Raw genomic sequence first — 22,273 nt, 5'->3', positions numbered from 1 at the left:
CAGTGGTAATATGCAAGGTATAATTGTGTATCCAGATGTAAAGCATGTGCTACAAAGACCTTATATTCTGACCTGTTTGTTTTGATGCTTTTGTTTTTCAGGAGATGGAGAGGAAAGTCCAGAATTTCATTACATTCCTGTGAGACAGCCAGGTTTACCCTGAACACACACACACAAGCGGGACAGAGACAAGCCTTTGAGCCAAGTACTTACACACAGAGCAAATATAGAGCCCTGGTCTTAACATGAACGACAGAACGGGGAGACTTTTCTATGGTGCTATAGTCTCAGGTACCCTGGTCGGACCCAAATCCAGTCAACAACCAAACAGACTCCTGGACACGCACACATGAACGGTGAAACGGCCATTCCTGGTGCTATTCAGGTGCTATCCTAATCCTTGCTGCTGTTGGGAGTAACTCGGAAACTAACCAACAAAACAGATTGGGTGATGTCATATCTCAACGACGGCCTACTTTTAAACTGGGCACACACACGTAAACTACATATGTGCTTAGTTGTGCACACACAGTAATCCCATTCACAGATTGTCACCAGCAGTGTGAGTATGTGCAGTTAGCTTGGAGGTTGAGACAGTCTCCTGTCTTGTCACCATTGCTGAGCCCATGTCATCTCTCAGTACACTAGTGAATCAAGATTATAGGCCAGTCATCTCATAGATACAACAGCTTACAGATCATACGGAGTCATTAAAACAGCTTGGTTTGAATAGCCTCGATCTAATCAATTATGATTTTTTTTTTATTGCTATGGATCTTATAACCACCGTTCTCGCTCCAAACATTGTCCAATGTTCATTGAAATGTTTTTAACATGACCATACTGTAGGGTAAAGTTGGCACTGCTGGGCTAGAATCAATTGCCAGCATGTACATGCATTACAAAAACATCAAATCCCCATTAATAAGGGTGTTACTGAAATGCATCAATGGGAACTGAGGAATCATTTGTTCGAAGTTTGCAGTGAACATCCATTGACCAGACTTTTATCAGTCGTAGCAAACAGATTGACGTGCTGCATCACAGTTCTGTGTAAAAAAAATATATTCCACACAAGCTGTGCCCTGCTCATTTTTATTTCCTGTCAATCCACACCTAACTGGAGTAACTCAAATGAAATTGGACACCTTTTGTAATTCGCACTGCTTAGCATGTGCTTTATTTTACCCCCAATTAACTTTCCTAAAGAACAGCTGTTAAGGTTTTTATCAACTGCTCTGTTCCATGTAATGCTGGATGTAGAAGTTTCCCTTAACTAACCACGTATCTAGGATCAAATGACCAAACTCTCAAGCCTAACTTTAACCTTGACAGTGGTGTAATAATATCTGACCCAGGACCAGTGGATAGAAGTCTACAGTAGGAAAGCAGATTTACTCTCTTTTCCTGCCCACATGAGTAAAAATTGATTTTATTATTACTTTCATGTCAACGGATGCCACAAATTAGTCACAGCAAAAGTGGTGCCAATTTTCCGTGACCGTTTTTAGTCGACATTCATAGGAAAATAAATCTTAACTCTATAAAGATTTAGATAAGGAACTTAGTTGGCTATGTATTATGTTGTGCATTTGATTCCTAAAAAAATATACGTTTTTCTATTGTATGATACATTGGAAACGATGTTTTGAATTGTTTGTGAAGCTTCTGACCATGAACAAGGCCATTCAAGGCAGTGCCCTGTTGAGGTATAAAACAGCATTCTATTGTTTTAATGATTTTGTTGATGCTTTTGATTGTCTGTCTAGTGGGAGGGGTGTAATTCGCTATAGCCAGCCCATCCATGTTCACCTTGTGGTAAAGATATGCATTTTTGTTTTTCAACTTTTTCTGGTCTTTCCTTGGCCATGGATGAATCCATGTTTTGACGAGATGTGGCCAGCCTCAAGTCTTTTACATTCACAGTTAAAAGGTGGACTCTGATATGACATGGTTGCAGAAAGTAAACCGCAACAATTAAAAGGGTTAAAGCACAAGGCTCATCTTCTCCACTGTTTTGGTGCTGTGAAGCAGATACTGTGTGTGAGCGAAGTCTTGCGTCTCACTCATCTCAATATCTGTGGCAGTGGAATTTGTCTGTCTACTTTTTAATGCCAGGGTTCTTCAGGTCCTGGAGAACTACTAGGCATGCAGGCTTTTGTTCCAACCAAATCGTCATGGTGTTCGTCAGGCTTGACTACGATTGGGCAGTAACAGAATCCTGTATGCCTCGTACTTCTCCAGGATTGCAGAGCCCTGCTTTATGCTGATCCTAACTCCACATCTGCCTTCTCTTGGAGTGACAGGTAGAGATTTAACAATTAAAATAAACATATGCAAACTAGCATTGGAATACTGCAGAGATAGAGAAACAAAGCTACCTCAGCTTAATTTATTTGAATGCTAATAAGACAAACTGTTTACTGGGCGCAAACAGTATTTTGCCATGTTCTAAACTATTGTCGCAACACTCAGTACAGCTAAGGTACTGGATAATCAGCACAAGTTCTGTGGCTGCTTCGGTAACCCAAGTTTGTTTGGTTGGTTCTCACCTTTTTCAGTTTTTGTCTATATTGCATTTGAGCCGAGACGAAACATACAGCATTTAATTTCAAGGAAATGTCAAACTGTATATTTCAGTTCTGTAGACCGAGACGTCCTAAGATTGCTTTCCTTTCAGATCGTACTACTACACATATTCGCTAGTCTTGTCCATCAAGCCACAATCTCCTTTTTTTTTCATTTGAGGGTAATTGTTTTTGTAGACTTGAATCTCTTTCTCGTGATTTATTTGTATTTTATTTATTAATAATTAGACATGTTTTTACGTCTATCCATTAAACAAATTGGCAATAGTTGTTACTCGGTTATGAGTTTAGTGCTGAAGTGAGGTAGCGGACTAGCATGTATTGGAGAATAAAGAAGTTTACAGGTGTCTCAGGTTTCTTCAGGCTACACATGACCTTTCAACTTTCCTATTTATTCCATTATGGTGTTTGTTTTTCTTTAGTTTTGTGGTTATGGACTGTGGTATATTGGATGAGGCTAACGTTGACAATGGAATTTTTACATCAAAACAATAGTGTGTTGGTAGTGTAAATCTTATTCACGTTGCTGACACAATTTGGCAAGTATCTTAGAAAATAACATCTGTCAAAGTTTGTCAGCAATTTTTGTCCCTTTTAAGAATTGGGTTTCAAAATGTCATACATTTTTTTCATCCTCTCCTTGTTCTTGTCTATACAAACAACCAATTTTTGTCTGGTAGTTAAAGATTTAGTCCAGTATGCACACAATTTTCCATCACTACTTACTGAGTTTCTCGTGTGGGATTTATTTAGTAGATTTTGTTTTCGTAGCATCACCATGTTTAATGATTTCTTCTTGAGGTTAAAGTTTATTGATCCTCTGCCCCATCAAATGTTACTTTGGTGCAAGTTATGAGAGAAACTTTTACTGTATTTCTAAAAACTGCTGTGATATACTTGAATAAAGGTGCAAATTGTACTTTGTCAAGTTATTTCATTCCCTCAATACTGGATGACCTTGACTGAACAGTGTACCTGCCTGTCAAAGGACTGAACATACTCAGTTTGGCTTTGAAACTGAATCATTTTACTTTAGGTTGTGAAGAGGTTAGCTATACGCCTCAGAGTTTGATTGCCAAGAGTGATATTGCCCGGTTCAAAGAACCACTCACTCTACAAGGCTTTATTTATAAGACCGTATCAAGACATCTTCTGGCATAATGGCTTGTTTCACTCAAACAAAAATTACAACAGTTATCATGGTATATGTATTATATTTCAATAATAACAATGGTTAACTTCTCCATTTGGGGACAGATTTACAGACAAACCTTGGCCAAACTTGCAAACATCAGAACAAGTTTTAAAGTAGCATTCTATCAGATAATGGTTCTTGCTATTCGGGAAGTCCCTACGCCCCCGCCCATTGAAATTTAAAATGGTTATGGCACATTTCACAGGATAAATCAATGTGAAGCATCTGGTTGACAGCGTTTTGTAGAATTTGCTAGTTTAAAAAAAGTCTTTAGGAGTGAGAATTATTATTGCACATGTGCACGTCAGAGTAGGCATTCCCTAATGCAAATAAATGCTAGAACTTGGCTGCCCACTGATTCATTTGCTCCCACTGGAAATGACAGGCTGGTATATCTTGGGTTAGTTATAAAACTCTTTGGTTATGGTTTAGGTATTCCCAGGTACCTGGATAGCAGTACCCATCACAACCTGGCACACGTTAGTCCTATGCTTGCTAATCTCACCAAGTGGTAGGCTGATACAGGAAATCATCACTATCAAAGCTCAAACTTTTTCTCCACAGACCAATGGCATTTTGTAAAATAGGTAAGCCTGGCCACCAGAGGGATATATTTTAACCGCCACAATCAAGGTTTACTTTTGTTTCCCTTCACTCGGTCTGTCTCAAGTGTATAGTGTCAATATTGCATGATCGCATCCTTGACTAGGCTGCGAACTCGTACGTCCTTTCACAACAATAAAGATGGAGGATTATGCAACATGTAAGTGTATATTTGTACATTGTAAAGAATGTCTATAATTGACCACTAATTGGTGGAGTAAGCACAGAGACTAAGATATTATAGCGGCTGGTTCAAATCCCCCGGGGCAAGGTTTTTATGAGAAAAAAGCGCTCCACTGTTGGTCCTCGAGTCTAAAAATTCATATATAACACTGTACATGTAGGCTTACACGTCTATGGAATCAAATGATTTATGTATCGATGCCAGTAGCCTATGTGTGTTGGTCTGCAAGAGAGACTTCAACAAGAAGCTGCCAGCCATCCAGGACCTCTACACCAGGCGGTGTCAGAGGAAGGCCCTAAAAATTGTCAAAGACCCCAGTCATAGACTGTTCTCTCTACTACCGCAGTGCCATGACTTGGCCTGTGGGTAAGGTTTATGACCCCCCCCCCCAATAAATTCTCGCTCTCTCACTCATATATATATATATATATAGCGCCTTTGTTAAACAGTCTGGGAACAAACGGTGGGGGGGAAAGGAACCATATTTCGGTAATAGAACCAGTTGGAAATATGCATGAGTACTTAATGAATGTGTAATCAGGTTCACATAAGTGTTGTGCAATTTAAATGTTTGAATGTGAAAAGATTAAATGTAATTGTAGCTTCCAAATGAGAGATTTGGGTTTCCTAAGGTTAGAGCTCTGCTCAAATCAGTGGCCTGCCCCTGTGAAGAGACATGGTTATAAACACAATTTTCAGGTGAGACTGAAATAAGGTGACGATTAATATTGACTGCTATTGATGTAAAATATTACTAGGTCTTTCAGAGTTTATTCGGAAGATAACAGCTCTATAAACACTTTCGTGGTGCCCCGGCTTTCTAGTTAATTACATTTACATGATTAGCTCAATCAGGTAATATTAATGACAGAGAAAGGATTTTATAGAATGTCATGTCACTTAATCCGGCATAGACAAAGACACGACAGGTCTAGGACAAAAAGGCTTCTCAACAGGATTTTACTCCCAAGCCTTAAAGACTGAACAGGTAATCAAATGGCTAACCAGGCTATCTGCATTGTGTCCCGCCACCCACCAACCCCTCTTTTACACCACTGCTACTCTCTGTTCATCATATGCATAGTCACTTTAACCATATCTACATACTACCTCAAATCAGCTTGACTAACCAGTGTCTGTGTATAGCCTCACTACTGTATATAGCCTGTCTTTTTACTGTTTTATTTCTTTACTTACCGATTGTTCACCTAATACAATTTTTGCACTATTGGTTAGAGCCTGTAAGTAAGCATTTCACTAAGGTCTACACCTGTTGTATTCGGCGCACGTGACAAATAAACTTTGATTTGAAATGTATACGTGAACTTAATTTACAAGGTTTTGGCTGCACTTCAACTTCTCTTCAAAACATGTTAAATGTAATTCTACAGTTCAAAGGAAAAAAACGACATCTCAACTGCAATGCAAACGGCAAAAATCACCAAGAGTCAGGCTCACAACACTGAGCTAAACATCAAGTAACATTTTTTTACGTGTTTTAGTCAATTTGATTAGCAGATGGTGCTAATGACAGCTGTAAAAGGACACTCGTGGAAAAGTGTTCCATCAAGCCCAACTACGTTAACGACAGTGGAGGCTGCTGAGGGGAGGACAGCTCATAATGGCTAGAAAGGAGCTAATGAAATGGCATCAAACGCATGTATTTGATACCATTCCACTCCAGCCATTAACACGAGCCTATCCTCACCAATTAAGGTGCCACCAACCTGTGGTCAACAATATTAATTGGAATTAGAACCAGACATAATCATGGCCACCTGGTGATGGGTGTGTGCTAGTAGGTCTGGACAAGTGTGATGGAGCTGATGTTTGTAAGATGTCGTTGTATTGTTTTGAAAACATCAAATCAAATCATACCAATTTTCTTTTTAATAATCACAGCCACCTGGTGAGGTTCGCATAGGGCTACATTTGTCAGGTTATGAAATGGTAACAGCTAACATGTAACCTTAGATTACGTGCAACTATGTCAACAAGTGTAAGCATCAGCCAAATAAAATGGAACTAAAACACAAGGCTCGATTCAATCTGTAAAGCTGAAGCGTAACAGCTTCCGTGACAGAAATGTGAAGGTCATTTCCGACTGAGCCGACATGAAACGTGAATGCAGTGTCCGCTTGTAAAGCTGAACTTCCGCGACGCGGATTGAATAGAGCCATTAAACGTTTTCTAATAGTCGCAAGTATGGCCCCACCATTTTCAGTCCAACCTATCAAGTTTTTTTTCTAAAAACATTTATACAGAATCACCTTCAGGTTTTAAAATATACATTTTTCCTTCCCGTATTTACAGAATGTCCCCAAAACCCTCATCCATACCCCACCCACCCACCCAACAATGATATACAAATATAAAACAAAAGGATGGAACAAAAACAAAGATGGAGGATAAACATAAATCTAGTGAAACATTTTGATCCTTGGAGCCACTGGTGGTTATTGTGCTTTGGCTGTGTGGAGGAGAAATGCCCCATTGTAGTGTCTTTCTCAGACTCTCTGGGATGTCATGATACAGGGATTCCCTCTCTGCCATTCCCAGGTAAGTCATCTGCCAACAGTGATGTTTCTGGCCCAAAAAGAGACTAAGTATCCAACGTGTCCTTTTAAACCGAGGGGGAAACAACATCTGTACAAAAAACAAGGCTCCTCACTCATCAGCTGTGGCTCTCTCGTCACAGATTTTTGTTTCATGAATATGTTTCTAAAACCCTGTGGACTTCCTTATCTCTCCACTGTCCCTTTAAGCACTGAGACATCTGCCCAGTTCTCCTGTTCTTCAAATGCCACTACTGAATGTCCTCATAAACCAAGGGAGCCCTCTGATTTGGAAAGAAGTTCCTCACTAACAGAAACCACTAGAGGAGTCACAGAACAAAGACTGGGATGGTTTTTAACATACTTGAGTCACAAACACATAACAGGTAAGGGCCTTTCAATTGAGGCGATGGAACTAAATTAACTATTTGTATGAAACGGAAGAGGAGTTAGCAAGAAGTTGGGAACAACAAACCAAGGAGCTTTTGTCTCGAGTGGCCCTGTGTCTATATTATATGGGGGGGGATAAGCTACACTATATGATACATACAGTAGCTTAGGCACCAGTACCTGACATGGCCAAGTGGTTCAAGATACAGTAAGATGCCTACATTCTGCACAGGGGGTTGATGGGGGACTGAAGGGGTGGGGTGGGGTGGGGGGGTAAAGACAACAACACTGGCATCAAGTCCCGAGGGGGTTTTAGTTGGATAGTCCAGCGGTGCTGACCGATCGACCCCCAAAAGCTGCACACAGAGTGTCCTGTCCTAACCAGACCAAACCAGTCAGGGGGGAGTTTTCCCGATAGCTTCATATCTAACATGACACTTAGTTTGTCTCGATAACCCAGCACCACAGCAGAGGGAGACTAACAATAATTGTAAATGTTTGACAGTCATGGGGGAAAAGTGAACAAAATTCGCCAAATGAACCTGAAGTACTTTGCTCTTCTACAAGAGGCATGGGTCTGGGTTGTCCAGAGAAAATAAAGCCACATTGGCTACAAAGCTTTCAGGAAACTCATTCATCACTGAACCGATCTCAGCCACTCTGGATGTACTTCTTGATGACGACACAGCCGTGTCTGAAGAGAGGGCAGGGCAGCGACTGGAGGAGCGTCCAGTTGTTGGTGTGGGGGTCAAAGATCTCCATGTTGCCCAGGGCAGGACCCTCGCTGCTCACAATGCCCCCCGTTGCGTAGATCTTACCATCCAGGATCACCGCACTGCAGAGAGAAACATTGAAAAACGTACATTTAGTCATTTATCAGACACTCTTATCCAGTGCCTTACGGGATTAAGATTAAGTGCCTTGCTCAAGGGCACGTCGGCTTGGGGATTTCAACGCTCCCATTCCAATACGTCCATCTTTTGGAGAATACAATATAGCTCAGTATTTGTATTACTGAGGTAGCCTAGTGGTTAGAGCATTGGGCCAGTAACCGAAAGGTAAGTTAAAAAGCTGATAAGGTAAAAATCTGTCGTTCTGCTTCTGATCGTGGCAGTTAACCCACTGGGCGCCCTGGATGTTGATTATGGCAGCCGCCCGCACCGCTCTGATTCAGAGGGGTTGGGTTAAATGCGGAAGACACATTTCAGTTTAATACATTCAGTTGTACAACTGACTAGGTTTAACCCCATTATTTATTTTACACAGTCTTTATTTATCAAGGGTGTCAATTATGGACCTGACTGTATGTTACAGTGTATATATAGTACCAGTCAAAAGTTTGGACACACCTACTCATTCAAGTTTTATTTTTTAAATATATTTTTTTACAATTTTCTACATTGTAGATAGTGATTTTCCTCTCACTGTTGACTGCATTTATTTTCAACAAACTTAACATGTATAACTATTTGAATGAACATAAGAAAATTCAACAACTGACTAACAAAAATTGAATAATGGGTCGAAATCAAAAGTAACAATCAGTATCGGGTGTGGCCACCAGCTGCATTAAGTACTGTAGTGAATCTCCTCCTCATGGACTGCACCAGATTTGCCAGTTCTTGCTGTGAGATGTTACCCCACTCTTCCACCAAGGCACCTGCAAGTTCCAGGACATTTCTGGGGTCCAACAGGTCCCAGACGTGCTCAATGCGATTGAGATCCGGGCTCTTCGCTGGCCATGGCTGAACACTGACATTCCTGTCTTGCGGGAAATCATGCACAGAACGAGCAGTATGGCTGGTGGCATTGTCATGCTGGAGGATCAAGTCAGGATGAGCCTGCAAGAATGGTACCACATGAGGGAGGAGGATGTCTTCCCTGTAACGCACAGCGTTGAGGTTGACAAGCTCAGTCCGATGATGCTGTGACACACCACCCAAGACCATGACGGACCCTCCATCTCCAAATCGACCCTGCTCCAGAGTACAGGCCTCGGTGTAACGTTCATTGATTCAACGTTAAAAGCGAATCCGACCATCACCCCTGGTGAGACAAAACCGCGACTCGTCAGTGAAGAGCACTTTTTGCCAGTCCTGTCTGGTCCAGCGACGGTGGGTTTGTGCCCATATGCGACGTTGTTGCCGGTGTCGTCTGGTGAGGACCTGCCTTACAACAGGCCTACAAGCCCTTCAGTCCAGCCTCTCTCAGCCTATTGCAGACAGTCTGAGCACTGATGGAGGGATTGTGCATTCCTGGTGTAACTCGGGCAGTTGTTGTTGCCATCCTGTACCTGTCCCGCCGGTGTGATGTTCAGATGTACGGATCCTGTGCAGGTGTTGTTACACGTGGTCTGCCACTGCGAGGATGATCAGCTGTCCGTCCTGTCTCCTTGTAGTGCTGTCTTAGGCGTCCCACTGCGGACATTGCAATGTATTGCCCTGGCCACATCTGCAGTCCTCATGCCTACTTGCAGCATGCCTAAGGCACATTCACGCAGATGAGCAGGGAACCTGGGCATCTTTTTTTTTTGTGTTTTACAGAGTCAGTAGAAAGGCCTCTTTAGTGTCCTTTGTTTTCATAACTGTGACCATAATTGCCTCTTCACTGTTAACATTGAGACTGGTGTTTTGTGGGTACTATTTAATGAAGCTTCCAGTTGAGGACTTGTGAAGCGTCTGTTTCCCAAACTAGACACTCATGTTCTCGTCCTCTTGCTCAGGTGTGTACCGGGGCCTCCCACTCCACTTAATATTCTGGTTAGAGGCAGTTTGCGCTGTTCTGTGAAAGGAGTAGTACACAGCGTTGTACGAGATCTTCAGATTCTTGGCAATTTCTCTTATGGAAAAGCCTTACGAGTTTCAGAAGAAACTCTTTGTTTCTGGCCATTTTGAGACTGTAATCAAATCTACAAATGCTGATGCTCCAGATACTCAACTAGTCTAAAGAAGGTCAGTTGTATTGCTTCTTTAATCAAATCAACAGTTTTCATCTGTGCTAACATAATTGCAAAAGGGTTTTCTAATGATCAATTAGCCTTTTAAAATGATAAACTTGGATTAGCTAACACAAGGTGCCATTGAAACACAGGAGTGATGGATGCTGATAATGGTCCTCTGTATGCCTATGTACAGTTGAAGTCAGAAGTTTACATACACTTAGGTTGGAGTCATTAAAACTTGTTTTTCAACCACTCCACATATTTCTTGTTAACAAACTATCGTTTTGGCAAGTCGGTTTGGACATCTACTTTGTGCATGACGCAAGTCATTTTTCCAACAATTGTTAACAGACTGAATTATAAGTGAAATAATCTCTGTATCAGAATTCCAGTGGGTCAGAAGTTTACATACACCAAGTTGACTGTGCCTTTAAACAGCTTAGAAAATTCCAGAAAATGATGTCATGGCTTTAGAAGCTTCTGATAGGCTAATTGACATCATTTGAGTCAATTGGAGCAGTAACTGTGGATGTATTTCAAGGCCTACCTTCAAACTCAGTGCCTCTTTGCTTGACATCATGGGAAAATCAAAATAAATCAGCCAAGACCTCAGACCAAAAATTTTACACCTCCACAAGTCTGGTTCATCCTTGGGCGCAATTTCCAAATGCCTGAAGGTACCATGTTCATCTGTAAAAACAATAGTACGCAAGTATAAACACCATGGGACCACACAGCCGTCAAACCGCTCAGGAAGGAGACGCGTTCTGTCTCCTAGAGATTAACGTACTTTGTTGCGAAAAGTGCAAATCAATCCCAGAACAACAGCAAAGGACCTTGTGAAGATGCTGGAGGAAACAGGGACAAAAGTATCTATATCCACAGTAAAACGAGTCCTATATCGACATAACCTGAAAGGCCGCTCAGCAAGGAAGAAGCCACTGCTCCAAAACCGCCATAAAAAAGCCAGACAACGGTTTGCAACTGCACATAGGGACAAAAATCATACTTTTCGGAGAAATGTCCTCTGGTCTGATGAAACAAAAATAGAACTGTTTGGCCATAATGACCATCTTGGACCGTTTGGAGGAAAAAGCGGGGAGGCTTGCAAGCCGAAGAACACCATCCCAACCGTAAAGCACGGGGGTGGCAGCATCATGTTGTGGGGGTGCTTTGCTGCAGGAGGGACTGGTGCACTTCACAAAATAGATGGCATCATGAGGGAGGGAAAAGTACGTGGATATATTGAAGCAACATCTCAAGACATCAGTTAAAGCTTGGTCGCAAATGGCTCTTCCAAATGGACAATGACCCCAAGCATACTTCCAAAGTTGTGGCAAAATGGCATAAGGACAACAAAGTCAAGGCATTGGAGTGGCCATCACAAAGCCCTGACCTCAGTCCCATAGAACATTTGTGGGAAGAACTGAAAAAGCGCATGCAAGGAGGCCTACAAACCTGACTCAGTTACACCAGCTCTGTCAGGAGGAATGGGCCAAAATTCACCCAACTTATTGTGGGAAGCTTGTGGAAGGCTACCTGACACGTTTGACCCAAGTTAAACAATTTAAAGGTAATGTTACCAAATACTAATTGAGTATCTGACCCACTGGGAATGTGATGAAAGAAATAAAAGCTGAAATAAATCATTCTCTCAACTACTATTCTGACATTTCACATTCTTAAAATAAAGTGGTGATCCTAACTAACCTATTTGTACTTGGATTAAATGTCAGGAATTGTGAAAAACTGAGTTTAAATGTGTTTGGCTAAGGTGTATGTAAACTTCCAACTTCAGCTGTAGATATTCCATTTAAAAAATCTGCAGTTTCCAGCTACAATAATCATTTACAACATTAACAATGTATTTCTGATCAATTTTATGTTATTTTAATGGAAAAAATGTGCTTTTCTTTCAAAAACAAGGAAATGTATAAGTGACCCCAAACTTTTGAACGGTAGTGTGTGTATGTATATATATATATATATATAAAAAATAAACATCACCGCTGTAACCAGCCTGTTCATGGTGTAAAAAATAATTAAACATGAGAGAGAGAGAGAGGAAGCAGAGAGAAGCAGAGCGAGATAGTCTGATCACTGAACTTGTTGCTGTGAGGGGATATTACTTTGTCACATTCTCTCGACATGACCACATCGCTTTCCGAGAGAGATCATAATTAAAATGTGCCTTTGTGGAGGGAGAGAAAAGTTATGAAAAATATCTTTACAAATGTGCTCATCTGATGTGGGGAACAGAAACAGGAGGAGTGAGTGTGTGTGTGTGTGTGTGTGTGTGTGTGGGGGGGGGGGGGGGGATTAACACTTTAGCTATAAACTGATTACAGTTTTGTAATCCCACTGGGGGCTGGAGCAATCTATATTTACATACGGTACACACACAGCTGATTGATACACAAACTCACAGCCCACAAAAACAAACATCACTGAGAGACACACACCATGAGATTATTACATAAAGAGTAAATCCAGTCAGAAAAAAAAGCACAGCTGACCCAGAAGGAACACCCAATTTGGCTGTTAAAGATAAACAAGGAGAATTCAGCCAAGGACACGGAAAAGTAAAAACGAAGTGTCCAGTTTAGTTTATAATGACTGCTGGCGCATAGAGCCGAGTGTGTGTGTGTGTGTGTGTGTGTGTGTGATCACCCAGCACCAGTCTTATTCAGTCAGACCTAGGTAAAAGCTAAATGTAGTGGAACAGCTGCTGGTGTATGTGGGAATAGTTTAGCAATAATAACCTCTGGATCGCTGTCTTCCCAAATGTATTTCTGAGTATCTGTCTAGGGTGATTTCTATGCACTGGGCCCCAAAGTTTGGACTATACAGACCTGTGACTTGACTTGGAATCTACAGCATATGACTTCAGACTTGACTCATATTCCTGCTTAATGACTTTTTGACAAAATGTTTTTTGGAGACTGAATAAAACAATTCTAGCAGGATTCCTGTAGGAAGTTTGCATTCCTGTACTGACCCCTAACTTACAAACATTTATGGTGGTGGTTCATACTGCCCCCTACAGTGGTTCATGCTAACCCTTTACCTGCAGAACTGTCGTGAGTGGTTCATATTGGTTCTTACCTGCAGAACTGTTGTGAGTGGTTCATATTGGTTCTTACCTGCAGAACTGTTGTGAGTGGTTCATATTGGATCATATGGCTTCTTACCCGCAGGACTGTCGTGAGTGGTTCATATTGGATCATATGGCTTCTTACCCGCAGGACTGTCGTGAGTGGTTCATATTGGTTAGTATGGGTTGTTACCTGCAGAACTTCTGGAAGTGGTTCATATTGGTGCGTATAGGTTCTTACCTGCAGAACTGTCATGAGTGGTTCATATTGGTTCGTATGGGTTCTTACCTGCAGAACTTCTGGAAGTGGTTCATATTGGTGCGTATGGGTTCTTACCTGCAGAACTTCTGGAAGTGGTTCATATTGGTGCGTATAGGTTCTTACCTGCAGAACTGTCATGAGTGGTTCATAATGGTGCGTATGGGTTCTTACCCGCAGAACTGTCGTGAGTTGTTCATATCGGTGCGTATGGGTTCTTACCCGCAGAACTGTCGTGAGTGGTTCATATTGGTTTGTATGGGTTCTTACCTGCAGAACTGTCGTGAGTGGTTCATATAGGTTCGTATGGGTTCTTAACTGCAGAACTGTCGTGAGTGGTTCATATTGGTTTGTATGGGTTCTTACCTGCAGAACTGTCGTGAGTGGTTCATATTGGGTCCGGCTTTGATGTTTCCTTTGTCTGGGTCATAGATGGTGATGGCCCGGGCATAGGCTCCTCCCAGAATAAAGATGTGCCCATTCAGAGTGACCGCTGGGGCATACTTATTATCTGGAGCAGAAACACAAAGAGATGCACGTTACAAACACCGACAGAAGTGAGGTAGAAGATTGAAAAAACGGACAGAAGGGGAGTTAGAAGTTACATTGACTATCGCTACATGTGTCTGTTTTTAAATACTTCCTTTTTTTATTTAGCGAATGCAAAGTCCTTTAGCCAAGTGATTGCTTCCGGTCCTGCTGGGTTGATAGTGAGTAGGCCTCCGCTGAGTTTGTAGATTAGACAGTCTTCAAGAATGTGGTGCATGGTTTGCTTCACCTCACAGGCACATACTGTAGGGGGCTTGCTTTAATGCCCCATCGTTGGAGGTTGGCAAGGCATTGGCTGGATATGTATGCCAGAACAGGGAGCCAGGAAAGTGGGGTGGATTGCAGTATGCCAGTGATGATGTGCATGGTGGTGTTTAGCTGTATGTCGTGTGTGTGTGTGTGTGTGTGTACACGTGTGTGTGTGTGTGTGTGTGTGTGTGTGTGTGTGTGTGTGTGTGTGCGTGCGTGCGAGAGAGAGAGAGAGACGACCTTGACCAGACAGGTGCATATTACTCTGCTGCTGAGAATGAGAGTGCAGAGGTATGAATGGTGGTGGTAGCAACGCCCCATGTTGAGCCAGCTTGTTTGGAGATCAGGTTGTTCCTGGTTTTGACCTTAGCTGCTGTTGTCCTCAGGTACTCCCAGAAGGTAAGTGACCTGTGCAGGGTCACCCCAAGGTATATGGAGGTGGGTTGGCGCTCTAGCTTGTGGTTGTTCATCTGGGTGTTGAGCTCTTTTGGCCTTTGCGTTATGGAGGTGGAATATACTGAATACAGTTTTTGCTCGGCTAGGTTGAAGTCGCCATTTGTTGCAGTATTGTTCCAGTTTTGCTGTATCCTCATTTAGGGTTTGCTCCAGGGTGTCGAAGTTTGGAGCTTGCATTGCCAGGCATATGTCGTCAGAAGTATATGAATTTTCGGAAGGTGAGACTGTTGGGAGACTGTTGGTATTTCTCTTCCATGTACTCTTTGCCTCGCTGAGGTGGACTCTGAAACATCTATTGCTCAGTAGTGTGATGATTTTGGTTGACTAATGGGGGAGGGACCATGACTGCTTCAGGAGGAAGCCAGTGCATCAAATGATATCTTAGGCAGCTGTGACGTCAAGAAAGACATCTTGTTTTGAAGCCATTTTTGATGTAGGTGTTAGAGGAACAATTCCACCCCAAAACTACTGGTAATTTGTTTCATCAGTCCATTTTCTTATTAACTTAAAACATATATATGTTTTGTCCATTGTTGATAGAGTCCCAGAATGTTCTACATGTCAGCATTTTGCATCATACCGGCTGTATTTTTGTATTTTGAAAGTTCTATATCTTGAAAACTTGTTTGCTGACATGCAAAACATGTTGGGACTATATCAACAATGGACTAATGAAACAAATACCAAAAGATTGTTTTTGGATTTCAAAAAACAGACACATGGAGGTAGAAGTGTAATATCTACAAAAGGGAGACAGAACTGAAGAGACACAAACAAAGAGACAATAAGCAGCCAGAAAGAGAAATACACTATAACTATAAAAGTATGTGGACACGCCTTGAAATGAGTCGATTTGGTTATTTCAGCCACACCCGTTCCTGAGAAGTGTATAAAATCGAGCACACAGCCATGCAATCTCCATAGGAAACACTGGCAGTGTAGAATGGCCTTACTGAAGAGCTCAGTGACTTTCAAAGTAGCACCGTCATAGGATACCACCTTTCCAACAAGTCAGTTTGTCACATTTCTACCCTGCTAGAGCTGGCCCGGTCAACTGTAAGTGCTGTTACTGTGAAGTGGAAATGTCTAGGAGCAACAACGGCTCAGGCGCGAAGTGGTAGGCCACACAAGCTCACAGAATGGGACTGGCAAGTGCTAAAGCGCATAGCACGTGAAAAGTCTGTCCTCGGTTGCAACACTCACTACCGTGTTCCAAACTGCCTATGGAAGTAAAGTCAGCACAATAACTGTTAGTTGGGAGTTTCATGAAATGGGTTTCCATGGCCGAGATCACCATGTGCAATGCCAAGCATCGGCTGGAGTGCTGTAAAGCTCGCCGCCATTGGTCTCTGGAGCAGTGGAAACACATTCTCTGGGTTGATGAATCATGCTTCACCATCTGACAGCGCGACAGATGAATCTGGGTTTGGTGCATGCCAGGAGGACGCCAACTGCCCCAATGCATAGTGCCAACTGTAAAGTTTGGTGGAGGAGGCTGTTTTTAATGGTTCGGGCTAGGCCCCCTTAATTCCAGTGAAGGAACATCTTAAGGCTACAGTATACGATGACATTCTAGACAATTCTGTGCTTCCAACTTTGTCGCAAAAGTTTGGGGAAGGCCCTTTGTTTCATTATGACAATGCCCCCGTGCACAAAGAGAGGTCCATACAGAAATGGTTTGTCGAGATCTGTATGGAAGAATTTGACTGGCCTGCACAGAGCCCTGACCTTATAACTCCATTGAACACCTTTGGGATGAATTAGACCGCCGACTGCAAGCTAGGCCTAATCGCCCAACATCAGTACCCGACCCCACTAATGCTCTTTTGGCTGAACGTAAGCAAGTCCCCGCAGCAATGTAACATCTAACATCCAGGACCTATATAATAGGCGGTGTCAGAGGAAAGCCCATAAAATTGTCAGAGACTCCAGTCACCCAAGTCATAGACTGTTTTCTCTGCTACCGCATGGCAAGCGGTACCGGAGCGCCAAATCTAGGACCAAACAGCTTCTACCCCCAAGCCATAAGACTGCTGAACAATTAATTGAACCGGACTTTTGACATTGATGACCCCCCCCCCCCAACAATTTGTTTTTACACTGCTGCTACTGGCTTTTTATTATCCATGTATAGACCCCTGCACACTGACTCGGTACCGGTACCCCCAGTATATAGCCTCATTATTGTTCTTTTATTGTATTACTTTTTATTATTTATTTACTTTAGTTTAATTGGTAAATATTTTCTTAACTCTTCTGAAACTACACTGTTCGTTAACAGCTTGTAAGTAAGCATTTCACGTTAAGGTCTACACTGTATTCGGCGCATGTGACAAATAAAGTTTGATTTGATCGAGTGGAAAGCCTTCCCAAAACAGTGGAGGCTGTTATACCAGCAAAGGGGGGGACCAATTCCTTATTAATGCACATGATCCTGGAATGAGACGTTCAACGAGCAGGCGTCCAGATACTTTTGGTCATATAGTGCAGCATTTTATAAGCCAGGGATAGATAGAAGTTGAAAACACAGAGGTGATGAGCTAGAATGAAAACCAGGCAAAAACCAAATAGAAGTTACTGTTTCAATTGTCTTATCCTCACTGCAGAATCTCCCCGGCTATAATGGCATCATTTTGTTTTCCATGTCACCTTCTGTCTAGCGCTGCATGCAAAATCACATCTACATTCCTCTTACCACTTCCTTGAGTTCGAGGCTGGAGATTAAAAATACTAGGGTTTTGGGAAATGGGAATTTCACAGTGAACGGATAACAATTGAAATAGCAGTATTCATGAATCAGCTTGACGTTATTGTTTGTGTTCCAAATGTGTTTATACCTGGTTCCAATATAAAGGTCTTAAGTCTCAATAATTTACTATTGGATTACACCCTATGGCAATCCTCTGTGTGTGTGTGTGTGTGTGTGTGTGTGTGTGTATGTGTGTACACAGTATATATATATATATATACACACACACACACACACACACACACACACACACCCACTGTTGAAGTCAGAAGTCTACATACACACATTAAAACTCATTTTTCAACCACTTCACACATTTCTTGTTAACAAACCATAGTTTTGGCAAGTCGGTTAGGACATCTACTTTTTGAATGACACAAGTAATTTTTCCAACAATTGTTTACAGATTATTTCACTTATAATTCACTGTATCACAATTCCAGTGGGTCAGAAGTTTACATACACTAAGTTGACTGTGCCTTTAAACAGCTTGGAAAATTCCAGAAAAGATGTCATGGCTTTAGAAGCTTCTGATAGGCTAATTGACATCATTTGAGTCAATTGGAGGTGTACCTGTGGATGTATTTCAAGGCCTACCTCCAAACTCAGTGCCTCTTTGCTTGACATCATGGGAAAATAAAAATAAATCAGCCAAGACTGGTTCATCCTTGGAAGCAATTTCCAAATGCCTAAAGGTACCACGTTCATCTGTAAAAACAGTCGTACGCAAGTATAAACACCATGGGACCACGGAGCCATCATACCACTCAGGAAGGAGACGCGTTCTGTCTCCTAGAGATGAACGTACTTTTGTGCGAAAAGTGCAAATCAATCCCAGAACAACAGCAAAGGACCTTGTGAAGATGCTGGAGGAAACAGGTACAAATGTATCTCTATCCACAGTAAAAACAAGTCCTATATCGACATAACCTGAAAGGCCGTTCAGCAAGGAAGAAACCACTGCTCCAAAACTGCAATAAAAAAGTGAGACTACGGTTTGCAACTGCACATGGGGACCAAGATCATACTTCTTGGAGAAATGTCCTCTGGTTTCATGAAACAAAAATAGAACTGTTAGGCCATAATGACCATCGTTATGTTTGGAGGAAAAAGGGGCTTGCAAGCCGAAGAACACCATCCCAACCGTGAAGCACGGGGTGGCACCATCATGTTGTGGGGGTGCTTTGCTGCAGGATGCACTGCTGCACTTCACAAAATGAGGCTAGAAAATTATGTGGATATATTGAAGCAACATCTCAAGACATCAGTCAGGAAGTTAAAGCTCTTCCAAATGGACAATGACCCCAAGCATACCTCCAAAGTTGTGGCAAAATGGCTTAAGGACAACAAAGTCAAGGTATTGGAGTGGCCTTCACAAAGCCCTAACCTCAATCCTATAGAAAATGTGTGGGCAGAACTGAAAAAGCGTGTGCGAGCAAGGAGGCCTACAAACCTGACTCGGTTACACCAGCTCTGTCAGGAGGAATGGGCCAAAATTCACTAACTTATTGTGGGAAGCTTGTGGAAGGGTACCTGAAACATTTGACCCAAGTTAAACGATTTAAAGGCAATGCTACCAAATACTAATTGAGTGCATGTAAACTTCTGACCCACTGGGAATGTGATGAAAGAAATGCTGAAATAAATCACTACTATTATTCTGACATTTCACATGATTAAAATAAAGCGGTGATCCCAACTGACCTAATTTTTTACTTAAACTGAGTTTAAATGTATTTAGCTAAGGTGTATGTAAACCTCTGACTTCAACTGTATATATATATTTTTATTTATTTATTTAAGGATAAAGTCCTGTGCATGGATTGAAAATATGAGGAATGAGTGAGGATATTGCATATAATGTAATCAGCTACTGCATGGAGAAAATGGGGGAAAACAATGGGGACAGACTTCTACAGTCTTACTGTGGAAACAATCATACACAAAACACCCTGGGTAGGGTAGGAATCTAATCAAACTCCCATGCAGAAACCTTATCCTGTGAATAAAGTTTCAGACAATGTAATTGTTGTGTATTAATGTGCCTCGACCTTTTGCAACGACCTCTACCTCGCTTCTGACCCCCCTTTCCTCCTTACCTATATAAGGCACACAAGTACGCATGCTTATTGAAGACATATCAATGTACCTTACACTCTGACAGAGCAATCGTCTCCTAAACGATTACAGCTGGCCAATTTATGACATCATGAATAATGCAGACACATCCCAGTGTAGTGTTTTGTTTTTCACCTCCATCCACCATGTCCATACACACACACACACACACACACACACACACCCTTCAGTGCCTATAAAGCAAGTTGTGTTTAATTAAAATGCCATTTTGCCAGGTGTGACTGACGACAGCCGTTCAGCCGTCCCGCTCTCTTTCACTCCATCCCCCCCCCCTCTCTCTCTGACAACTCAGAACCCTAGGCCTGTCACTATCAGTGACACAACGTGGCTGCCATGTCTGCGTGTGTGCAAGTGTGTGTCAGTCACAGAAGGTTTTGTATTAACTGTCTCCAGAGACAGAATGCAAAGCTATTCCCTTGGGACTGCTGCTCTACTGTTCTGCTTTACCAGCAGAAACACTTTTCCCTGCCTCAGATGAGCCCCTCTAATGTGTAAATATTAAGCTCATTGAGCACTATATTAAAAGCAGTGGCGGTCAGTGCCGTTTAAGATGTGGGAGGACAATATCTATTTACATGAGCGTGGCCTTATTTCTATTACAGCATATTGGATGACTGTCATTCATATTCCATTCACCCAGTTCAATGTAACAACAATAGGTTTAGGCTACTACATGATACTTGAATTTCCCCTATACGCATCATGAGGTTGCTACAACCTAGCCTATGAATGGAAGTTTACAAAGTAGGTGCACACAGGTCGAAATACAAATTTGAGGTGACAGTGACATTCAATACTGCCTTGCACGCTCTTGCCTGCATCTAGTTGATATAGGGTGTAATCATTAGTCCAACAGTTGCAAACTACAGTTTCTATTGGACAAATTCAGGTATGATTATCCCTGTTTTTTTCCGTTTGCTTCCGTTTAAGAAACATTTTTCAACAGAAACAGCGGAATGTATACACCCCTGATCCCGCGTAAACAAGAGTTCACTTTCATAGCAGCCACGTCGTATTCATTCTCTTCCGGACTTCAATGCACAACACATCAGCTGTTATGTAACCAGGAGAAAAAACCTTTCCAAGCCAAACCGCTACATACAGCCTACATCGTTGTCACCATATTATATAAAGTAACGTCATAGTCAGCATAGCTAATAGAACTAGCAGGTTAGTAAACCCGCTACAATCATGCAGTATCATTTGTGTAGTCAGTAAGCAGATACACCGGTGGGCCCTGGTGGCAATAAATTAGTAATACCAAAAGCTTACCTTGACTTGGAAGAGTTCCAGTGTTGTGTTGGAAAGTCATAGCCAGCTAGCTAACATAGCATTCCTCTGTTTGAGCAGGGTGTTTTCAGTAGGCTAAACTAGCTCGCTGCATTTTCTAGCTAAGTAAAGTGGAAAAAAAGACACCATCTCTCTCTTTCTCTTAATTTCTTCTTCATTTTAGAAGAAATTAATTGATACAATCTGTTCAACTATTGTCTTTCTCTCTCTTTGAGTCAACTACTCACAACATGTTATACACTGCAGTGCTAGCTAGCTGTAGCTTATGCTTTCAGTACTAGATTTATTTGATTGGGTGGACAACATGCCAGTTCATGCTGCAAGAGCTCATAGGTTGGAAGACGTCCTCCGGAAGTTTTCAAAATGACTGTGTAAGTCTATCGAAAGGGGTGAGAACCATGAGCCTCCAAGGTTTTGTATTGAAGTCAATGTACCCAGAGAAGGACGGAAACTAGGAAACCTCCGGCTACACCATGGTGCTACCCTACAGAGTGCTGTTGAGGCTACTGTAGACCTTCTTTGCAAAATAGTGCGTTTTAATCAGTTATTTGGCGACATGATTATATTTAGTATAGTTTTATCTAAAAAAGGATTATTCACTGAGGAGGATGGTCCTCCCCTTCCTCCTTTCAGGAGCCTCCACTGATTAAAAGTGCCTTATGTACTATACATAATATTCTTATATAGGTAGGAAAACCTCAAAGGCAGATATCAGAAGTATTGAGTCATATTGAACAGAAAGTACACCTTTTTTCACTTCCTTGTTTCCCATTTGACCACAGGAGTCAACAGATGTGTTTTTCACATGTAGGAAGTGAATACCTATCTAACATGAAACCAGTGTCTCATATCTGCTCCAACTCTCAACACTGTTGTTGTTTCCTCTCCTTAGTCCAAAAGCAGCTGGAGTAAATGATGGTATCTGATACCAATCTTAGTTACTAACCGGAGTGATCTCATACGTCACACGAACAAAAGCTGATTAGATTGGACTCTGATTAGACTACAAAGGACTGAGGAGCTGACATCACA

At 41.9% G+C, this 22,273-nt stretch overlaps 1 protein-coding gene and 1 long non-coding RNA gene across 3 annotated transcripts in view; one reads left to right on the top strand and one right to left on the bottom strand.

Moving 5' to 3' along the window:
* The window catches only part of LOC109900981 (ATPase family AAA domain-containing protein 2B), a 123,362-nt gene extending 119,855 nt beyond the window's left edge, over nt 1-3,507 (top strand). For both annotated transcript variants that reach the window (XM_020496928.2, XM_020496927.2), the window contains exon 28: nt 102-3,507. In XM_020496928.2, the coding sequence (XP_020352517.1) occupies nt 102-143 (42 nt within the window). In that variant the 3' untranslated portion in view covers nt 144-3,507. The remainder of the gene's footprint in view (nt 1-101) is intronic.
* A 142-nt stretch (nt 3,508-3,649) lies between these two features.
* Nucleotides 3,650-15,900, bottom strand: LOC116376528 (uncharacterized). The gene is made up of 2 exons (XR_004211946.1): nt 14,176-15,900; nt 3,650-8,350 (listed from the first exon to the last, which is right to left on the bottom strand). It is a non-coding gene; the product is annotated as an uncharacterized LOC116376528 (long non-coding RNA).
* Between the last annotated feature and the right edge of the window lie 6,373 nt (nt 15,901-22,273).

This window comes from Oncorhynchus kisutch, linkage group LG12 (assembly GCF_002021735.2).
Source record: "Oncorhynchus kisutch isolate 150728-3 linkage group LG12, Okis_V2, whole genome shotgun sequence".
NCBI classification, from domain to species: Eukaryota; Metazoa; Chordata; class Actinopteri; order Salmoniformes; family Salmonidae; genus Oncorhynchus; species Oncorhynchus kisutch.
The sequence above is the reverse complement of the archived record's forward strand: the minus strand, read 5'-3'. Positions and strand labels throughout refer to the sequence as shown.